At 46.4% G+C, this 19,521-nt stretch overlaps 1 protein-coding gene across 13 annotated transcripts in view; it reads left to right on the top strand.

The window, feature by feature from the left end:
• Positions 1–19,521, top strand: part of PTK2 (protein tyrosine kinase 2) — a 188,512-nt gene that overhangs the window by 113,533 nt on the left and 55,458 nt on the right. For 7 of the 13 annotated variants that reach the window (XM_083144914.1, XM_083144911.1, XM_083144905.1 and 4 more), the window contains 4 exons: positions 4,370–4,487; positions 13,189–13,219; positions 13,646–13,699; positions 14,162–14,214. In XM_083144914.1, coding sequence (XP_083001040.1) covers positions 4,370–4,487; positions 13,189–13,219; positions 13,646–13,699; positions 14,162–14,214 — 256 coding nt within the window. The remainder of the gene's footprint in view (positions 1–4,369; positions 4,488–13,188; positions 13,220–13,645; positions 13,700–14,161; positions 14,215–19,521) is intronic. The other 6 variants (XM_083144910.1, XM_083144907.1, XM_083144908.1 and 3 more) reach the window with 1 other exon arrangement.

Below are 19,521 nucleotides of genomic sequence, written 5' to 3'. Positions count from 1 at the left end.
ACCAAAAATCACATTATGCAGGGCATTAATGGGCCCGCTGGTTCTTGTAGTTCCACAACATAACCAATCCCTAAATAAGACACACACACACACAAACATACATACATACATACATACATACATAGATACATACATATTTACCTATAGGGTCCCCCATAGGCCTGTCCTCTTCTTCTAAAGTAGAATCCATAGGGTACCTGTGAAAATAAATTACTCACCCCTCTTCAGTGTATATAATGTCCTCTTCAGTCAATGTCTCATCCATGATTGTAAAATAAACAGTCTCCCGTATTCACTGGACTGAGGAGCCGAAAGTGTGTTTACAACTGCAGAGAATGAGGGATTCCCCGGTGATGTCATTCAACGGGTCCTCCCCTAGCCAATCAGGAGCGGGATCTGGGGGTGCCTGATTGGCCCTGCGGGGCTCCATAGAAACCCATGAATTTAACTGGGCTGGGGGACGGCCCGGTGAATGACGTCCCCGGGGAATCCCTCATTCTCGGGGAGGAGCTGTAATTGTAAACACACTTTATGCTCCTCAGTCCGGTGGATACGGGAAACTGTTAGTTTTTTTTTTTTTTTCAATCCTGGATGCCTACATGGACCTAGTGATGGACGCTGGAGGGGATTGCGAGTATAATTTATTTTCACAGGTACCTCAAAAGATTCTATTGGAGAATAGGACAGGCCTACGAGGGACCCTGTAGGTAAGTATGTGTGTAGTATGTATTAAAGTTATACTTTTACTACTAACCCCGCTTGAAGCAAATGCTTCAAAAGCTAATCTGCTAACTTGTGATTGCCTCTGTGTTTGTGCATGTGTGAGAGAGAAAGAGATTACTTTCACTCGCTGTTGGGGGGGGGGGGGTGGAGGGAGAAGCATCGTACAGATCTGACTGATCTATGCAATGCTGGCGGCTTTTGCGTATTTGGCTACTGTAAATTTCGCATTCCAAGTACGTATGGCTTCAACATCGGAAAATACGAATCAGGAGAACACGTCAGCTTAGTAAATCTGCTGTATTCTCCTTTCGTATTTTTGGCCGATTAAGGCAGATCCCGGTCGTACCCATTCATACACTGAATCGACAGTAACCTGTCATCCTAGTAAATTTCATTCTACATCTTCCTTGCCTTTTTGAGGTGAAGTACCACCAGTGACCAGTAGAGGCCACTACTTAACAGAAAGTGAAAGCAAAATGATATTTATTATTATTTACAGTTTGTTATATAGCGCAGCATATTCCGTTGCGCTTTACAATTGGAAAATACAGTGATATGTATCAAACTTCCTGGATATGAATAGAGGGCAGTAGCGCATGCGGGGGGGTTTCTGGGTACCCAGAAACCCCCCCAGGAGCCTAAGTACCCTATGCTGAAAGCTGAGGGTCCCCTCTTTCCATGGGTACAAGAATTTTAAAAATCGGCCCTTGGGAACCAGAGATATCTGACTTCAAAGCAGTGGTCCCCATCCAAGCCTGTTAATTGCTTTTCCCAGTCAGATATTTCAGGTTCTGTCTGATTTAGAGTTTTTCTGAGGGTATATTCCAAAATCTGGGACTCTCCCCCTTTGATGGACACTAGTAGCTTGTCTCTACTTCTCCCAGAACCAGAGATATCAGCCTTCCAGCAGCTGGTTACTGCTCCAGCTCCACACACCTGGTATACTCGTTGGCAGATTGCTCTGCCTCCTGAACTCTGATCCCCTAGTCCCCAATACTATTTGGTAGGTGGGATTATCTGATTTTTAATTCCATTAAAATCTAAGAAATCTATTTCCGGGAACTGGAGATATCTGCAGTGAAGCAAGCTGTCCTCCCACCAGAAAATTATGAATAATAAGCCCACTCCACTATACACCCCTCATCTGCGTATTAAACATCCTCTACCACCCAGGAAGTTATGTAACAGAACCCCTTCATTCAGCCCAATGCCCCCTTCTCCCACCTCATCTCCCACCATCTGTGCAGTAAAGGGGTAATTAGTGGAAATTACTGATCCAGGCCCTACGTACTAAGCGGTTGATATAATACCCCCTACCACCCGCGTGACATCAAAGCTTCCCCCGCCCCTACCGCTGGAGGATCAGTAGGGGCCCCAATACATTGCTATGTACAGGGGTCTACACTGCTGTTGCTGCCCCTGTAAGTGTGTGTGTGTGTGTGTGTATATATATGTGTATATATATATATATATATATATATATATATATATATATATATATATATATATATATATATATATATATATATATATATATATATATATATATATATATATATATATATAAAGGTAATGTCCCGCACTCAAAGGCTGAAACAAACAGCGCGTCTGGTGCTGGAAATCCCAACTGGGAGAAATATAGACTCAATGTAGACCAGCACTCAGACTCAATTGCAGCATTCATATAAAGGAAAACGTGACCAAAGGTTCAGATATCGACGTTTCGGACCTTGAAGTCCTTTATCAAGACATGTCTTGATAAAGGACTTCAAGGTCCGAAACGGCGATATCTGAACCTTTGGTCACGTTTTCCTTTATATGAATGCTGCAATTGAGTCTGAGTGCTGGTCTACATTGAGTATATATATATATATATATATATTATTTATATACATTTGGTCTATCTATAATACTTTAACTGTCCCGGCATATACTGGGTCACCTAAGTGTCCATCTCCGTGCTTTGCTCCGCCCCTCTGGAAACCCCCTTCTGAAAATCTTGCGTTTGCCACTGGAGGGAGCTAGGGATGGCCATTGGTGCATACAGCAACCAGTCATAGATAGTAACAAACTTTTGCAGGCCTGGCCAACCTGTGGCTCTCCAGATGTTGTCAAACTACAAATCCCATCATGCCTTGCTGCAGTTTTGCAATAAGGTTGTGTTAAAACTGTTGCAAGGCATGCTGGGATTTGTAGTTTCACACCATCTGGAGAGCCACAGGTTGGCCTGTCCTGAACTGATGGCTGACCAATGATCGTTTTTCGTTATCAATGGTCAACCATTTTCTTTGACTGACTGGTCAGTGCCAATCAGAACGTGGGGGGTGGGCATTCCAGCACCTTGGGGGGGAAAAAACGATTTTGGTGTGCCATTGATGGAGGGAAATCATCTGGTTCTCCCCAATTGATGGCAAAAGTATTCAACATCGCCCGTAAACCATGGATGACTTTGAATCATCGAAGGACAGTGGCCATCCCTAGAGGTAGCTGTGAAGTCCGAGATTGGAGATAGGAGCATACAGGGACTAAGCCATCATTTTGAAAGGCTTTTAACTAGTATACACACAATACAGTATGGTGTAGAAAGGGTAGCGGAGGTACATGCCGCACTCATCCTCTGCTTTTCCCAGCAGGCCTTCTGTTGTCCTAGAAATGGCTTTACCGCCTCTTATCTGTGCAGTGTTGTTCCTGACCACTTCCTTACTATGTAATGTGCATTTCTTGACATAAAGGCTTTCTGTTCTTCCACCGCCCTTTCTTAGATTAATGTGAAAAGCTATCTGTATGTTCCGCCATATGCTGGACACTGGCTTCTCCTCCTTACAGCTCACCTCCTTATGCTTGTCCTACAAGTCCGCCGTTGTATGGCTCAGTGTTGTCCCAAATATCTCCGCTTACATTTACTGTACTAGTAAGCCCGCTCAAAGCAAAAGCTTCGATAGCTAGTCTGCCACCTTTTGTGTTTGTGCATGTGTGAGAAAGAGATGTAGCGTCACTCTCTACCAGCAGATGGAAGTGTTTTATGTATGTATGTATGTATTGTATTGTATTGTATTGTACACTGCTGCTTTGTATGTTCCCTAACCCGGACTGCAGAACCCGTTTGGCTCCTTTTAAGAATCTGAACTTATAATTACGGTGTACGTCCTCTTGCCTGGATTGCAGAGCAGTCGCACCTGTATTCATACAGTCCAAATCTAGCACAGATATGGGGGCTATAAAGGACTAACCCCCCTCTGTGAGCTCTTCCCTGCTATCGTCGCTCCCACCAGGATAGTGGGAGCACCAGAGTTCTTCCTCTCGCCCCCCAGGCGCTCTGGGTAATTATGCCTGGCAATGATCACATTGTACATGTATGTCACTAGACACAGGATGAATGGAATTCTCCAGCGCTGGAAGCTGGCAGGATTCATTATCGGCTTGTCCACAGTGTAGCATCCCTTGTTTTTCAAGGGGTCTGAAATACCCGTTCTCCCTCCTGAATATCTAATTAGTGTTTGAGCCCAGAGAGGTTCATCTGGAGCGATCGGGCGTTTCTCAGCGTATGACGCTCTGGTGTTGCGCATCGATAATCAGTACGCAGCTGTGCTCAGAGGCATCGGAGAGAATAATAATACCCCTTTTGTTGGTCTGTCCTCCTCCCCAGCCGCTCACTGTGACAGCCTCGTCTCTTACCATCGCAGAGAACATGGCCGACCTGATAGATGGTTACTGTCGTCTTGTCAACGGAGCTTCCGAATCCTTCATTATCAGGCCGCAAAAAGGTAAATTGATTTCTGCGCTGCGAGCCCTGCGCGCCTGCAGAGCTGTTCTCTGCGCTCATTCCCAAACCAAAGCTTCTGAATATAAATGTAATGCACCGCGCACCATGACCTTCAGCCGCAGCTCCTGTAAGGGAAGACTGCGCTGCCAGCAGCCCCCAGCAATAGGCGGCTGCCCAGGCTCTGAGCGGTGATAATCCTCTGTTAGGTGTAATTTTCTGCATAGATGCTGCTGATTTAGATAAGTGTTGAAAAGGAACCCGGCACTCGTCCGTACCAAGGAGAGAACGCTGAGTATAAAAGATTCATGAGCCTGTGCTATTGTCTTCTGCCGGTTATCTGCAGTTTGTTATTTAACGCTGCTCCGACCGATCGGAAGAAGCTGTTTAATGGGGGCTGTAATTCATCGCTTGCATCCGGAGGTTTTCACCGTTCCACGTCTTATTGGTATAAGATAGATAGAGGCTTGCAAGTGCGGATTATTGGGGGAAGATCGACTACTTCAACCTTGAATTATCTGTGGATACAATTTAAAGGGACAGTACCAAAATAATGCAAAAACGAAAACCCTTACTTGAATTTAATTTATGCATGTTTACATGTGTCGGGTCCCATTTAATTTTAAATAACATAACCTGTACCTCTGCAGGTATCTTTTCATCCTAGATAGTTAGCTTTGCTGAAATCGCACCCTATTCAATAAGGCCTGCAGGTCTGCAAATATTGCAGGGCCCGATTTTTGCAGATCTGCGCCCGTGGCAGTGCGTGAGCCTAAAACGGTCATCGGGCCTGGCGGCTGCATCATGTCATGTGCAGCTGCTGCAACCCAAGAAATGGCCGGACCAAAGTGAGCGGGCAGCTGGGATTAGGAGAGTTGTGGAAGGAAGCACTCGCACAATAGTGATGTTGCGGGCGGCTTAATGACCGTTCTCAATACTGTTTTTCGTAGCATGGTTCCCCGCGTACCCCTATCAGTCTGAGTTCCCGCAGTAGATTCCTGTTTGCACAAATCTGCAGAGAAATAGCAAAACCATTAGCAACAGACCTGAAGACTATTCGCACGAAAGCGGCAAAGACCATTCCAAAACCTGAGAACGTTTGCAATGGATAGCGCAGTCTTACCCTGTAGGGCGGCGGTGCCAGTCTGAGTACTTGTATCACTGTTGTGCAAATATGCCACAGGCCTGAAAAAAAAGGGGGGGTTAACTAGTAGCCTGGTGTCCTGTAGTTATCGGGCGCCTTCTGGGCTGGTTTGTCAAGCTGCTCCTACTTGGGGGTGTCAATCCCCTGGTACAATTGCAATGGAAAAAGAAGGGGATGGGTGGAGCGCTGTGAACAATAATTGGTTTGAAGTCAATTTATATCAACATGAAAAATTTATTTCTATGATAAAACGATCAATTTTTGTGCATTTGCACTAGGTAGGTATAAGATAATTACATTTATAGCACAATGTATTGCACAAAATATATAATAATACAGAACATTAAAAATTGTACATTAATATGAAAATAAAAATAAAAAGATTTTTGAAAAAATGGGTCTGATACTTGTGGTCTGGAGTCCCGTTTCACGCAAAGGTGGGGAGACGTAGATGGAGTTTGGACAATCCTGGGGTCAATCTTTAAATAGCTGGAGAGAGTTGGGGTCCATTAAACCTTGCTGGATTCTTGTTTCACGCTGGAGGATGCTGTTAGAGCCCCTGTTGGAGTGTGGGGAGTCCCCAACAATAGTGCGGAATTTGTAATCCTGATTTTGCAGGTGGTGGTTCCCAAATAGGTATTGCAGCTTTTTGGCCCAGGTATTGCAAAGTGGGGGTAGTCGGTCTCCAATACTTGTAGTAAAGATGGGTGGTGGGGGTCAGACCAAATTAAAATCAGCAGGTGCTCCCTGACATGTTTCGCTGTCCAACTGACAGCTTTTTCAAAGACCTTTTTTTTTTCAGTTGCCCTGTGTGTATGGGCCTTGCGTGTCACCAGGAGCTTCCTCCCTTCCAGATTTTTCCCTTGGCTCAGTCCCACTCTCTGGTCTGAAAGCTAAATTAAGATGTAAATGAGTTCCCTGCGCTTCCAGATAACCTTCTGTTCCTGACAACCGTCACCCGCCAGACGACCCAGCGCTGGCAGAGCATTGTGCCGCGTGTGTTGGCCCAGACTTTCACTAAACATTTATGTCTCGTAATGCTGTGCTGGCTCTTCAGAATGAAAACACCCCGATCTGCCGCTCTGCATGGGGGTGACTGTGGTGCATTGCATCTTCTGTACAGATGATTCATACGGTGCAGGCTGGGTAGCTGGGGCATGGGCAGATCATACCTGAACCCTCTGTACTTGTTTCCTTTCCTCTATTGTATGGGATAAGCAATAGGATAACCGTTCTGGGATAATTAGCGCTGGGCGGAAGTGGTTGGGACTGAACTAGATGTTGCTGTATATACATTGAAAGCAACCAGTTGGATTTGTGTCCGAGCGTGCGGTCGGGTATTCTGTATCCTGGGAGGAGGCCAGGCTTCTAGTCTATAGTTTTAGAAGCTTCTAAAATTGAAAAGGTGTTGTTGCCCATAGCAACAATCTATCAAATTCTAGGATGCATTAGAGAAATGATAGACCTAACATAAGCTGAACATCGCCTCTCTATATTTTGAGAACCTTTATTAACCGTAATCCTACCTACGTAGACGTCTATATATATATATATATATATATATATATATATATATATATATATATATATATATATATATATATATATATATATATATATAGATATAGATATAGATATAGATATATATATATATATATATATATATATATATATATATATATATATATATATATAGATATATAGATATAGGTACTTATGTAGTATCTGGGCTGCCGATTTCTAAATCGGGTCGGATCGGGAGATCGCATCGCATCGCATGCGACCATGCGATTCGATGCGATGCGATGCGATGACCCGATTTTTCCATAGGAATCAATGTTAAAATGGACTGAGTCCATTTTAACATGGAATTCAATGGGAAAAATGGGTCCTTTTCATACCCCTACTATCCAAGTGGGCATGGAGTTGGATATAAACCTGTGGCGAGCGTAGCGAGCCACCGAGCCCGAAGCGTGGCGAGCGAAGCGAGCCCCGCGAGGGTACGAATACCGTCCCCTCGCGGGGCTCGCTTCGCTCGCCACGCTTCGGGCTCGGTGGCTCGCTACGCTCGCCACAGGTTTATATCCAACTCCATGCCCACTTGGATAGTAGGGGTATGAAAAGGACCCATTTTTCCATAGGAATCATTTTAACATTGATTCCTATGGAAAAATCGGGTCATCGCATCCGATATCGGATGCGATGCGATGCGATGCGATATCGCATCGCATCTGATTGTATGCCTTAACTTAAGGCATACAATCAAAAAATCGGCAGCCCAGATACTACATAAGTACCTAGATATATAGATATATATATATATATATATATATATATATATATATATCTCTATATATATATCTATATATATATATATCAGAACTTAAGGGGTGATTTTATGTTGGCTCATTAAGCAGGGAAAATCACTACTTAAAGGCTGTGAGCTATGTGTGACTAGCGCCGGGTGACTTTCTGGTTAAAATATTGGTACGTATGTATTATCTGGGCTCCCATGTTAAATGCGCCCCATTTTTTCATACCCCTACTATCCAAGTACGCATGGAGTTGATTTTATATAGTGTGGCGAGCGCAGCGAGCCACCGTGCCCGAAGCGTGGCGCGCGGACGCGGTCTCACAAGGAAAATGGGAGCCCAGATATTACATAAGTACCAAAATATTTCTTATTTGCGAACGGAGTGGATAGGATGCACAAGCAACTTCTGCTGACCAAGAAGCTATGTGTGTATATTCCGTGTGCGACTGCCGCAGCATCTGCATAATATATGGAATGTTGGTGTTTTCCAGGCGAACACTAACGTAACTGGTACAGCTGCAGTCACACTGAATATGCACACACCGTATGCTATTTTAATCAACAGAAGCTGCTTGTGCGAGGAATTAAGAGGTGGGGGGGGGATTCAGTTGTAAGTAATGGGCACCTTACGGGAGTTATTCAATTATTTTCCTCAACTACAGCAAATGTCGCAGGCTCCCTTTTAACTTCTGTCAACCTCCTGAGGGGGCGAGCAGAAATTCGACCAAACAAATACTATTGCAGGGGCCTGCTTACAGTGGTTTGTGGGCTAAGTTTGTAGAGATCTCCCGTAAAGAGACCGCTTGCTCACATGGTCGGTGCCGATGTTACTTATTGGTTGCTGGTAACTGATCGCTGATTGGCTTGCACCCTATCTGGGTCCCGGTGGTGATCTTTTAAGGGTTTCATAACCTTTGTCATAAGTATTGGGCCCCCATCTACTGAACAATTAAATATCACTCATCAGGGTTACCCATCTCCGTCCTCAAGGCACCCTGACACTCCAGGTTTTAAATCAGATTGACTGAGGTCACCTGCGGCCAAGTGTGGGTGCGCCCATCCCCCTTTGTGTTCCAGACCTGGCATGAGTGGTGCTCTCTATTGGAGATTAATTACTATAATTATAGAGATGATTACCTCTGCCGTCTGCTCCCCCAATGCACTTGATTGCCCCCCCCCCCTTCCCCCGCATTGTTGCTAATTGAGTAATAAATGCAGCTCTATATACATATAAAATGATGGACGCTTCAGTGCACCGTAATACCTCCCAATTACTTCTCAGCGAGGCTTAGCTACGTATCCGAGTACACACGAGGGGGGTACTGATAAATGTGAGCGCAGATCAGCAGCGCAGGCTTTCCCGTCTTCTAAACTGCGTATAAGATCATCGACCAAGTATCGCACAAGTAAAGGTGCCCATACACTAGTAAGATTTATCTTCAGATCTGGCTGGTTGACAAACTGTCACTCATCCATAACCATGTTTTTGTTCCAACCAGCCAGATCTGAAGATAAATCTGTGTGTGTATGGCCACCTTTAGTCTCGCTTGTTACAGTGCCCATACACTAGTAAGATTTATCTTCAGATCTGGCTGGTTGGAACAAAAACATGGTTATGGATGAGTGACAGTTTGTCAGTTTTCCAGCATTTCCAAACAAATGGTCAACTGTCATTTGCTCTCATCCATAACCATGTTTTTGTTCCAACCAGACAGATCTGAAGATAAATCTGCGTGTGTATGGTCACCTTTACAGTGGGGTCTATTTTGCATGCCAACCAATCTGCATTCAGGTAACATTTATCAAGTGCATCTTATTAAATCAAATTTAAGAGCTGATTGGTTGCCGTTGGCAACTTCCCCACTGGCACACTTCTCCACTCATTTCACTGCTTCAGGACTCCGATGATTTATAGACCTTCTGCGGAGAGGTTTACACTCGCAAACGGTCCATCGGAAATGTTACCATTTGTGTAACACAGAATACGTATAACGGGCAGCAGATCGGTACACAGGCATGTCTCTGCTGAGACGCGGTGACACTGATAATGGACTCCCACAGGGACATGTGAAATGCGATACTATGTAACATGTGACATGTGATACTGTGGAACTCGCAGAACAGCTGCTGTTTGAGTGTCACCAGCAACAACGCTTCCTCGTACCAGAGCCTGTGCTAACGTGTGACGTTGTATATGGTCAGCTGACACTGTAGCCAGTGGTGATCATGTAAAACACGTGTGGGGAGAAAACCCTCTAGACCCCCAAAGGTTTGGCTCTACAATCCAGGTTTTCTATTAGTATTCTGGTTTATATATAAGAAAAGCAGAACAGGACTGTCGTTGTGTAATGTTTCAGATTGATGGGAGTAGCAGGTGTCCCTTCTTAATGTTCTCTCTGTCCCGAGGAGACCCTCTTTCCATCTGCTGATCGATCTGTCCCGAGGAGACCCTCTTTCCATCTGCTGATCGATTTGTCATCAGATTTAGTTTATTTCAAGCGACTAAAGTCGGTTTGTGCTTCGTTGCACAGTCGCTGATCCACTCGGTCACACGGTGAGTACAGTTAGGTGCAGGTGTGATCCCGCAAGGCATACATTTAGGTGCAGGTGTGATCCCGCAAGGCGTACGGTTAGGTGCAGGTGTGATCTCGCAAGGCGTACAGTTAGGTGCAGGTGTGATCTCGCAAGGCGTACAGTTAGGTGCAGGTGTGATCCCGCAAGGCGTACAGTTAGGTGCAGGTGTGATCCCGCAAGGCGTACAGTTAGGTGCAGGTGTGATCCCGCAAGGCGTACAGTTAGGTGCAGGTGTGATCCCGCAAGGCGTACAGTTAGGTGCAGGTGTGATCCCGCAAGGCGTACAGTTAGGTGCAGGTGTGATCCCGCAAGGCATATTCACCCTGCGCAACCAGCTGTTGGGCTGCAATGTTTTGGGTGGCCGCTTGTGACGTCACGCAGCTGCCGCACCCAACCCGCTAGCGGTCCTGATATGTCTGCGCCGTCCGGACTTGGCCCCTGCAACGCTGTGTCGCCCAGTCCTTAGACTTAGTCCCCCCCCCCCCCCCCCCCAAGAAAAAAATCCCTCCTTCCGTGAGTTAGAAGTTGGGAGGTATGGGTTGCTGGGGGTCCAAAGCATATGCTTGCACCTGGGCCTATGATTCGCTAGTGCCGCCACTGCCCGTCCGGCTAGTGCCACCACTGCCCACCCTGCTAGTGCCACCACTGCCCACCCTGCTAGGCTTTTTAGGTTTGCTTCTTGTTTCTTGACTTTTTTTTTTTCTTCCATTTTATTTGTGTCCTTTTCATTGTAAAAAAAATCTGGTCACCTTATTGTCACACTTCCATTATTCTGTATCAGCTTCTCACATTAATGTAATGCTTAGAAAACAAGGCTGGTGATTTGTATTTGATGGTGGCTTCAAACCACGCCGGCTCGTCAGCCTCCTGCAGTATTACGCTGCCCGTGTTCACAGAACATTGCCCCTAAAGCCACGTAGTGGGCGCAGAATGATCAGACCCGAATCCTCTGTCAGCTCCAGCCACTTACTATTCCGGGCACATCAGGTGACATCTTCACCAAGGTGGGGGGGGGGGGGGGGGACTGGTGGACTCACCCACCAAATCACCATATACAGTCTGGTTGTGTCTTGTGGGTTATATGGTACAATCCAGCAAGCATTGATGTACGTGAGGGTCCCCCCTATAGGACCCTCTCTGGCTGCACCTGTACGTCTGCGGCATTGTATGACCAACAATGAAGCCGCAATGCCACCTTGTGGAACACTATTCTAATACTCCACACCATAAGGTCTCACGTCTGTAGATGTACCGTTTCTTTATAGGGAGGGCGGAATGTTAGACCAGCGATCATTTTCCTCTGTGCTGGACAAATCTGGGAGAAGGACAAATGAGACACTATAAACGTGATCTGCCAGGTCGCATTAGAGGAATTGCTGCGCTGCATCGGCTAAAATGTCATTGCTGGGTGATGTTTTCTATATCTCTGCCTTGGGAACCATCCGTACATCGCTCTGAGTGTTCCCCTGACCCCGATCAGTCATCTGGCTGATGTGATCACTGAACGCAGAACCCTTTTAGGCTGGCCTCGCTGGGCCAGTATTGTCATGTATGCTGGTCGCAGTTCCTGCTTATCCTAAGGGACTGACCTTGTCTCTGTGACCAATGAGATTCATTCTCTGTGTCCACATTTTATAATTGTAAGAATTGGGTTGGTGGAATCTGGCAGGGAATACCGGGAAGTGGAGCTTCTGTGTCTGTGTGAGTCCCAGCGTACATGCGTGGTAACTAGTCATAGACCATAGATTAAGCCATTTCGTTCTGAGTGCGGCCGCTGGGAACCGCCTCATTCATTAAATAGAAAAAAACGCCTTTAAACTGACCGAGATGGACCAGAAGTCGCTTTTGTGTGTTTATGAGAAAGACCTTTATCCATACGCTACGTCCTCCTGACACTTGTGAGACATGAGGCACTCGGTACCTCAGTGATGTCCATAAATCCTTGTGAATTGTTACAATGTAACTCTGTTTATAGGGGTAAAGACAGAATAGTGGGGTCTCCTGGTTGTGAGGACAGGGCACACCGAGGCTCTGGTAATTTTTGTGTGGGTAATACATAAGGTGTTCCGTTACTGTGTCACCTGGGCCAGGTATTTCCGGTCAGTGATACATTGTGTATGCTGTGATACTGGCCTCTGTACGTGGGCAGCGCTCCTGACGGATGATCCCGTACTCAGCCTAGTTCCCCGTCAGTGCACAGCCCTCAACATGGCTGCCACCACTCTGCAGGTGACCGTTCCGCTAGAACCTAAATTATTATTATTATTATAATTTTATTTATAAGGCGCCACAAGTGTTTTGCAGCGCCGTACAAAGGAACAATACAGGGAGACAAAACTTGGCATAACAATGAATAAATAACAAAAATACAGTACAAATACAGAGCGCCACAGATCAGATCACAGATCAGTACACATTACAGCTTAAATGTAAGTAGTGAGGACTCAATCAACATACAACTAGAGGCTTGAGGCCAATGATGGAGATGAGTATGCGGACGAAGATGGTCACTGAGTGTTGGAGTATAGGAGAGCTGTGAGTGACATGTGAAGAGAAGAGGGCTTAGACGACAAGTGGGAAGAGGGCCCTGCTCGGAGGAGCTTACAATCTAGTAAATCTATACATCTGTTGTGCTGTAAGATGGTAATTACATGTCTTTCTCTTTCTACGCAGAAGGTGAAAGGGCGTTGCCGTCTATACCAAAGTAAGTACCCGGTTATTTACGGGGTGGTTGTTGTGTTTTTTTTTTTTGTGTTTTTTTTCAGCATGAAATATCATCTGCATTTATATACAAATAGGAAATGGGTAGAAACAAACACCAAATAATTTGTTACTTTTTTTTGTGTGTGTTAAGTCTATAAGTTGTTTTGGCGACTGGCCTTTTCTTTTGTATATCGCACTAATAAGTCATAATCCTGAAACTAATGTCACCAAAGTATCAGCCAGAAGAGGGTTCCTACTGCGTCCTTGGTTGTAAACAGGAAACCCAATACACCTAAAACACAGGCTGTTCTCCCACCCCCCACCGTCTCCCAGATCTCTCCAATTCTGACAATTCATTTATGTATTAGTGGTGTGGTTTTTATTCTCTTATGTACATTTAAGGGTTTTTATTTTCACCCACTCTTAGTGAGAAGAGAGCTGAGGTTAATGGCGGACGTATTGGGGACATCAGGAAGGAAGTGTAAGGATTTATAGCACATACTCAGACACACACACTAACACACGCAGATACAGACATACACACACACACACACAGCCCTCCTCTGTATCACTGCTTCCAGTCTAAGCCTCACACTGAGCAACTCTCATACGTGTCATGAGGACCGCAATGGATTCATCCTGGAAACAGATACAACGCACTCTGTAGCTGGTATATAATCTGAAACGCAGCTGTGCAACTAGTAAAATCTTTACACGTCCCCTGTGCGCTCTGCAGTCAGTCTCCTCTGTTAAATGTCAGACTGGCGGGAGGAGTCATTGGTATTTCCCTTCTGTGTGTGTGCCACCCCCCCCCCACCCCTCCTCCTTGTGAGGAATGGTTCAGTCCAGCTAATTACAGAAGGTAGCCTGTGAGAATGAATACAGAGTCTCTGTTACCATGAAGAATGTGCACCATTCACAGATTCACCCCTCTCTCTTACAGGCTGGCCAACAACGAGAAACACGGCGTAAGAGCCCACACTGTCTCCGTGTCAGGTAAGGGGTGCGCTGGGGGTACCGTCCGTGCTTGTGGGGTGGGGGATAAAGCCCTACCTGCAAGCTGCTATTTCATGTGCACAGCCAGGTCTGTCCTGACAGTCAGTCGCCCCCAGTCTGTTGCCTGCCCTCCAGGGTTGTTACGTATATGTGCAATCATTGTCGCTCTGGATTCCCAGCTGTACTGGGATAATGGGCCTTGCAGGAAGTATTTGTAAAGTGTTTGATTAGAAGAAAAAATAAAGTTTAGTATAAAAAACAAACAAAAAAAAACATATTTTTGGAATTGTGCTGCCGGTCTCTGCGTCTTCCTGAAGTTGGCATCTCCATGTTTTCTGCAGTATCTGACAGTCCGCATGTACACCTGTATGGCCTCTATAGAATTGACCGCTACTAACAACATACAGACACGTGTGCAGATCTTTCCCAGGATCTGTGCCAGCGGCTCACTCCGGCGCTCCACTCTGTAATTCTATTAAAAGATACAGCAGCAGCCGCGAGCTTCGGGCTGTAAAGTGATGGATAACAGGAGATAATAGCCTCCTATCGCTCCTCGCCGAGATATGTGACTGCCATTCCAAATACCCGTCTCCTGTCGCAGTCCCCTGTCACTTTAGAATTAGAAAGAATTCTCTGTTTCCGAACGACCTTGAAGTCCCCGTAATGGTGCACATAATGATGGACGCTTTAAAGGGTTATTCCTCTGTCACTGGTCAGTCAGGTGCTGTCCGTGCACCTCCTGTCTCTGTCATTCTTGTTAGTAATCAGACGCCTGTCTAGAACACAGTGGATCTGGTTTACGGATTTACGACACAAGTCTGTAGAGCGATGCTGGAGTTATCCAGGTAGGGCTGTTTTACTCCTAGCCTGTGGTGGGCCCATGAGGTGGGTGTGCACAGGGGAGGAAGCTATGTTATGGGCTTGACCAGTGTTAGGGTGCTGCCTCTCTATCCCTAGTGACCAATGCCTTCATGATGCCACTGGTTCTTATAAGCAGCGTGAAGTACAAATAACCGCATCCGTGAGGCACGATAAACTAACTGGTATCATGTTTTACCCAACAAAAGCTGAATACACTGTGTATACACCACTTTGTCTGTCTGGGATGCAGTTAAAATCCCGGCGGTCGGGATCCCGGCGTTCAGAATCCCGACGTTCAGAATCCCGACGCCGGAATCCCGACCGCCGAAATCCCGACACATTCTCCCTCCGTGGGTGTCCACGACACCCCTGGAGGGAGAATAAATTAGTGTGCCGAGTGCAGCGAGGCACCGGGCCTGCTGCGTGGCGAGCGCAGTGAGCCCGCAAGGGGGGGGGGCGATCCACGTCCCCCCCTTGTCGGCATTTCGGCTGTCGGCATTCCGGCGTCGGGATTCTGAACGCCGGGATCCCGACCGCCGGGATTCAGTACTGAATCCGTCTGTCTATAGTCATGAAGCACAAGGGTGTAATGTACTGTTCAGTGTAACCCTGAATTTTAACTGGAGCCTTATTTAAAAAAAAAAAGCAGTTGTGATACTGCAAGACCAAATGCTGCGAATTCTCTGATTAGTGATTGATGCTGAATGAGGCCCGGAGTCCGCTCTGTAGTAGCCTTAGAGATGCACGATATGACCCTTCAGACTTTGCTGTACGATATATTGTGGCATTAGGGAGTTTAATACATCATTTTATGCTGGAGAAATGGATTGTACAGTTATCATATATAAATGTATTTCCCAATGATTGTCCCCTAACATGAATCGGGGTGACAGATTGGGGCAGATGTGTGAAGTCTGGTGAAGGTGATAACACACCAGTCAACTCCTAACTGTCATTTGTCGCTTGTGCATTATCGCATTCCACGTCACCAGGCTTAATACATCTTTCCCATGGTGTTAGTGTAGTAACGTATAAATAATAAGGATCTTATGGTCAGGGCGCTGGGGCTTTAACCTCTTTGACTTTTTTGGTTGGAGCCTGTCCTGTTTAGAGTGTAAGCTCTCTGCATCTGTGTGTGTGTGTGTGTTTGAAGGCTTGCCCTGTGTGTTACGCACTCTGTAGTACCTTGCGCATAACAGGGTGGAGGCAGGGTATACTGGAGACCTGGGGAGGTGACAGGGACATCATGTGTAGGCTCTTGTGCACTATAGATCCTACTGCAGGTGTGGCCAAACCTGTCCTCAAGATCTACCAACAGTTCTTGTGTCTCAGGCCACCTGTGGTTCTATAGTAGGAATGAATGCAGCAGGTTTGAAAATGTGACAGTTCGTAATGATTGCACTTGTGCACCAGCTAGGTGATCTGGGACTTGTGACAGTTAGTAATGACTACAGCTGTGCACCAGCTAGGTGATCTGGGACTTGTGACAGTTAGTAATGACTACAGCTGTGCACCAGCTAGGTGATCTGGGACTTGTGACAGTTAGTAATGACTACAGCTGTGCACCAGCTAGGTGATCTGGGACATGTGACAGTTAGTAATGACTACAGCTGTGCACCAGCTAGGTGATCTGGGACATGTGACAGTTAGTAATGACTACAGCTGTGCACCAGCTAGGTGATCTGGGACATGTTAAATTTAGTAATGACTACAGCTGTGCACCAGCTAGGTGATCTGGGACATGTTAAATTTAGTAATGACTACAGCTGTGCACCAGCTAGGTGATCTGGGACATGTGACATTTAGTAATGACTACAGCTGTGCACCAGCTAGGTGATCTGGGACATGTGACATTTAGTAATGACTACAGCTGTGCACCAGCTAGGTGATCTGGGACATGTGACATTTAGTAATGACTACAGCTGTGCACCAGCTAGGTGATCTGGGACATATGACATTTAGTAATGACTACAGCTGTGCACCAGCTAGGTGATCTGGGACATATGACAGTTAGTAATGACTACAGCTGTGCACCAGCTAGGTGATCTGGGGAATATAAGTTAGCTGGTGCACAGCTGTAGGCATTACTAAGTGGTCTGGGAAATGGGACAGTAATTACTGCACCTGTGCACCAGCTAGGTGGGCTAGGAAATGTGACAGTAATGACGGCACCTGTGCCCCATCTAGGTGGTCTGGGAGATGTGACAGTTGGCAATGACTACACCTGTGCACCAGCTAGGTAGTGTGGGAGATGTGACAGTTGGTAATGACTACACCTGTGCACCAGCTAGGTAGTCTGGGAGATGTGACAGTTGGTAATGACTACACCTGTGCACCAGCTAGGTAGTCTGGGAGATGTGACCGTTAGTAATGACTGCACCTGTGCCCCAGCTAGGTGGTCTGTGAAATGTGATAGTTAGTAATGACTACAGCTGTGCACCAGCTAGGTGATCTGGGGAATATGAGTTAGCTGGTGCACAGCTGTAGGCATTACTAAGTGGTCTGGGAAATGGGACAGTAATTACTGCACCTGTGCACCAGCTAGGTGGGCTAGGAAATGTGACAGTAATGACGGCACCTGTGCCCCAGCTAGGTGGTCTGTGAAATGTGACAGTTGGTAATGACTACACCTGTGCACCAGCTAGGTAGTCTGGGAGATGTGATCGTTAGTAATGACTGCACCTGTGCCCCAGCTAGGTGGTCTGTGAAATGTGATAGTTAGTAATGACTACACCTGTACACCAGCTAGGTAGCCTGGGAGATGTGACAGTTGGTAATGACTACATCTGTGCACCAGCTAGGTAGTCTGGGAGATGTGACAGTTGGTAATTACTACACCTGTGCACCAGCTAGGTGGTCTAGGAGATGTGACAGTTAGTAATGACTACACCTGTGCACCAGCTAGGTGGTCTGGGAGATGTGACAGTTGGTAATGACTACAGATATGCACCAGCAAGGTGATTTGGGGAAACGTGGACTGTTGGTAGATCTCGAGGACCGGATTGCCGCCCCCCCCTACACTACTGCCAGCTGACTGTGATGACGCAGAGTCCTCACTGCTGTGCTTGGCAATGCCCGGGCTGCCATTTCTGCCACCCAGGCTGGTGGACTGATGCTTGGTTGGAGCCTGTCTTGTTTAGAGTGTAAGCTCTCTGCATCTCTGTGTGTGTGTTTGAAGGCTTGCCCTGTGTGTTACGCACTCTGTAGTACCTTGCGCATAACAGGGTGGAGGCGGGGTATACTGGAGACCTGGGGAGGTGACAGAGACATCATGTGTAGGCTCTTGTGCACTATAGATCCTACTGCAGGTGTAGCCAAACCTGTCCTCAAGATCTACCAACAGTTCTTGTGTCTCAGGCCACCTGTGGTTCTATAGTAGGAATGAATGCAGCAGGTTTGAAAATGTGACAGTTCGTAATGATTGCACTTGTGCACCAGCTAGGTGATCTGGGACTTGTGACAGTTAGTAATGACTACAGCTGTGCACCAGCTAGGTGATCTGGGACTTGTGACAGTTAGTAATGACTACAGCTGTGCACCAGCTAGGTGATCTGGGACTTGTGACAGTTAGTAATGACTACAGCTGTGCACCAGCTAGGTGATCTGGGACTTGTGACAGTTAGTAATGACTACAGCTGTGCACCAGCTAGGTGATCTGGGACTTGTGACATTTAGTAATGACTACAGCTGTGCACCAGCTAGGTGATCTGGGACTTGTGACAGTTAGTAATGACTACAGCTGTGCACCAGCTAGGTGATCTGGGACTTGTGACAGTTAGTAATGACTACAGCTGTGCACCAGCTAGGTGATCTGGGACTTGTGACAGTTAGTAATGACTACGGCTGTGCACCAGCTAGGTGATCTGGGACTTGTGACATTTAGTAATGACTACAGCTGTGCACCAGCTAGGTGATCTGGGACATGTGACATTTAGTAATGACTACAGCTGTGCACCAGCTAGGTGATCTGGGACATGTGACATTTAGTAATGACTACAGCTGTGCACCAGCTAGGTGATCTGGGACATGTGACATTTAGTAATGACTACAGCTGTGCACCAGCTAGGTGATCTGGGACATGTGACATTTAGTAATGACTACAGCTGTGCACCAGCTAGGTGATCTGGGACATGTGACATTTAGTAATGACTACAGCTGTGCACCAGCTAGGTGATCTGGGACGTGTGACAGTTAGTAATGACTACAGCTGTGCACCAGCTAGGTGATCTGGGACGTGTGACAGTTAGTAATGACTACAGCTGTGCACCAGCTAGGTGATCTGGGACATGTGACATTTAGTAATGACTACAGCTGTGCACCAGCTAGGTGATCTGGGACATGTGACAGTTAGTAATGACTACAGCTGTGCACCAGCTAGGTGATCTGGGACATATGACATTTAGTAATGACTACAGCTGTGCACCAGCTAGGTGATCTGGGGAATAT

The sequence above is a fragment of the Crinia signifera genome, chromosome 5 (genome assembly GCF_055691185.1).
Source record: "Crinia signifera chromosome 5, ASM5569118v1, whole genome shotgun sequence".
NCBI classification, from domain to species: domain Eukaryota; kingdom Metazoa; phylum Chordata; class Amphibia; order Anura; family Myobatrachidae; genus Crinia; species Crinia signifera.
Note: the sequence above shows the minus strand (reverse complement) of the source record. Positions and strands in the feature narration are given on the sequence as shown.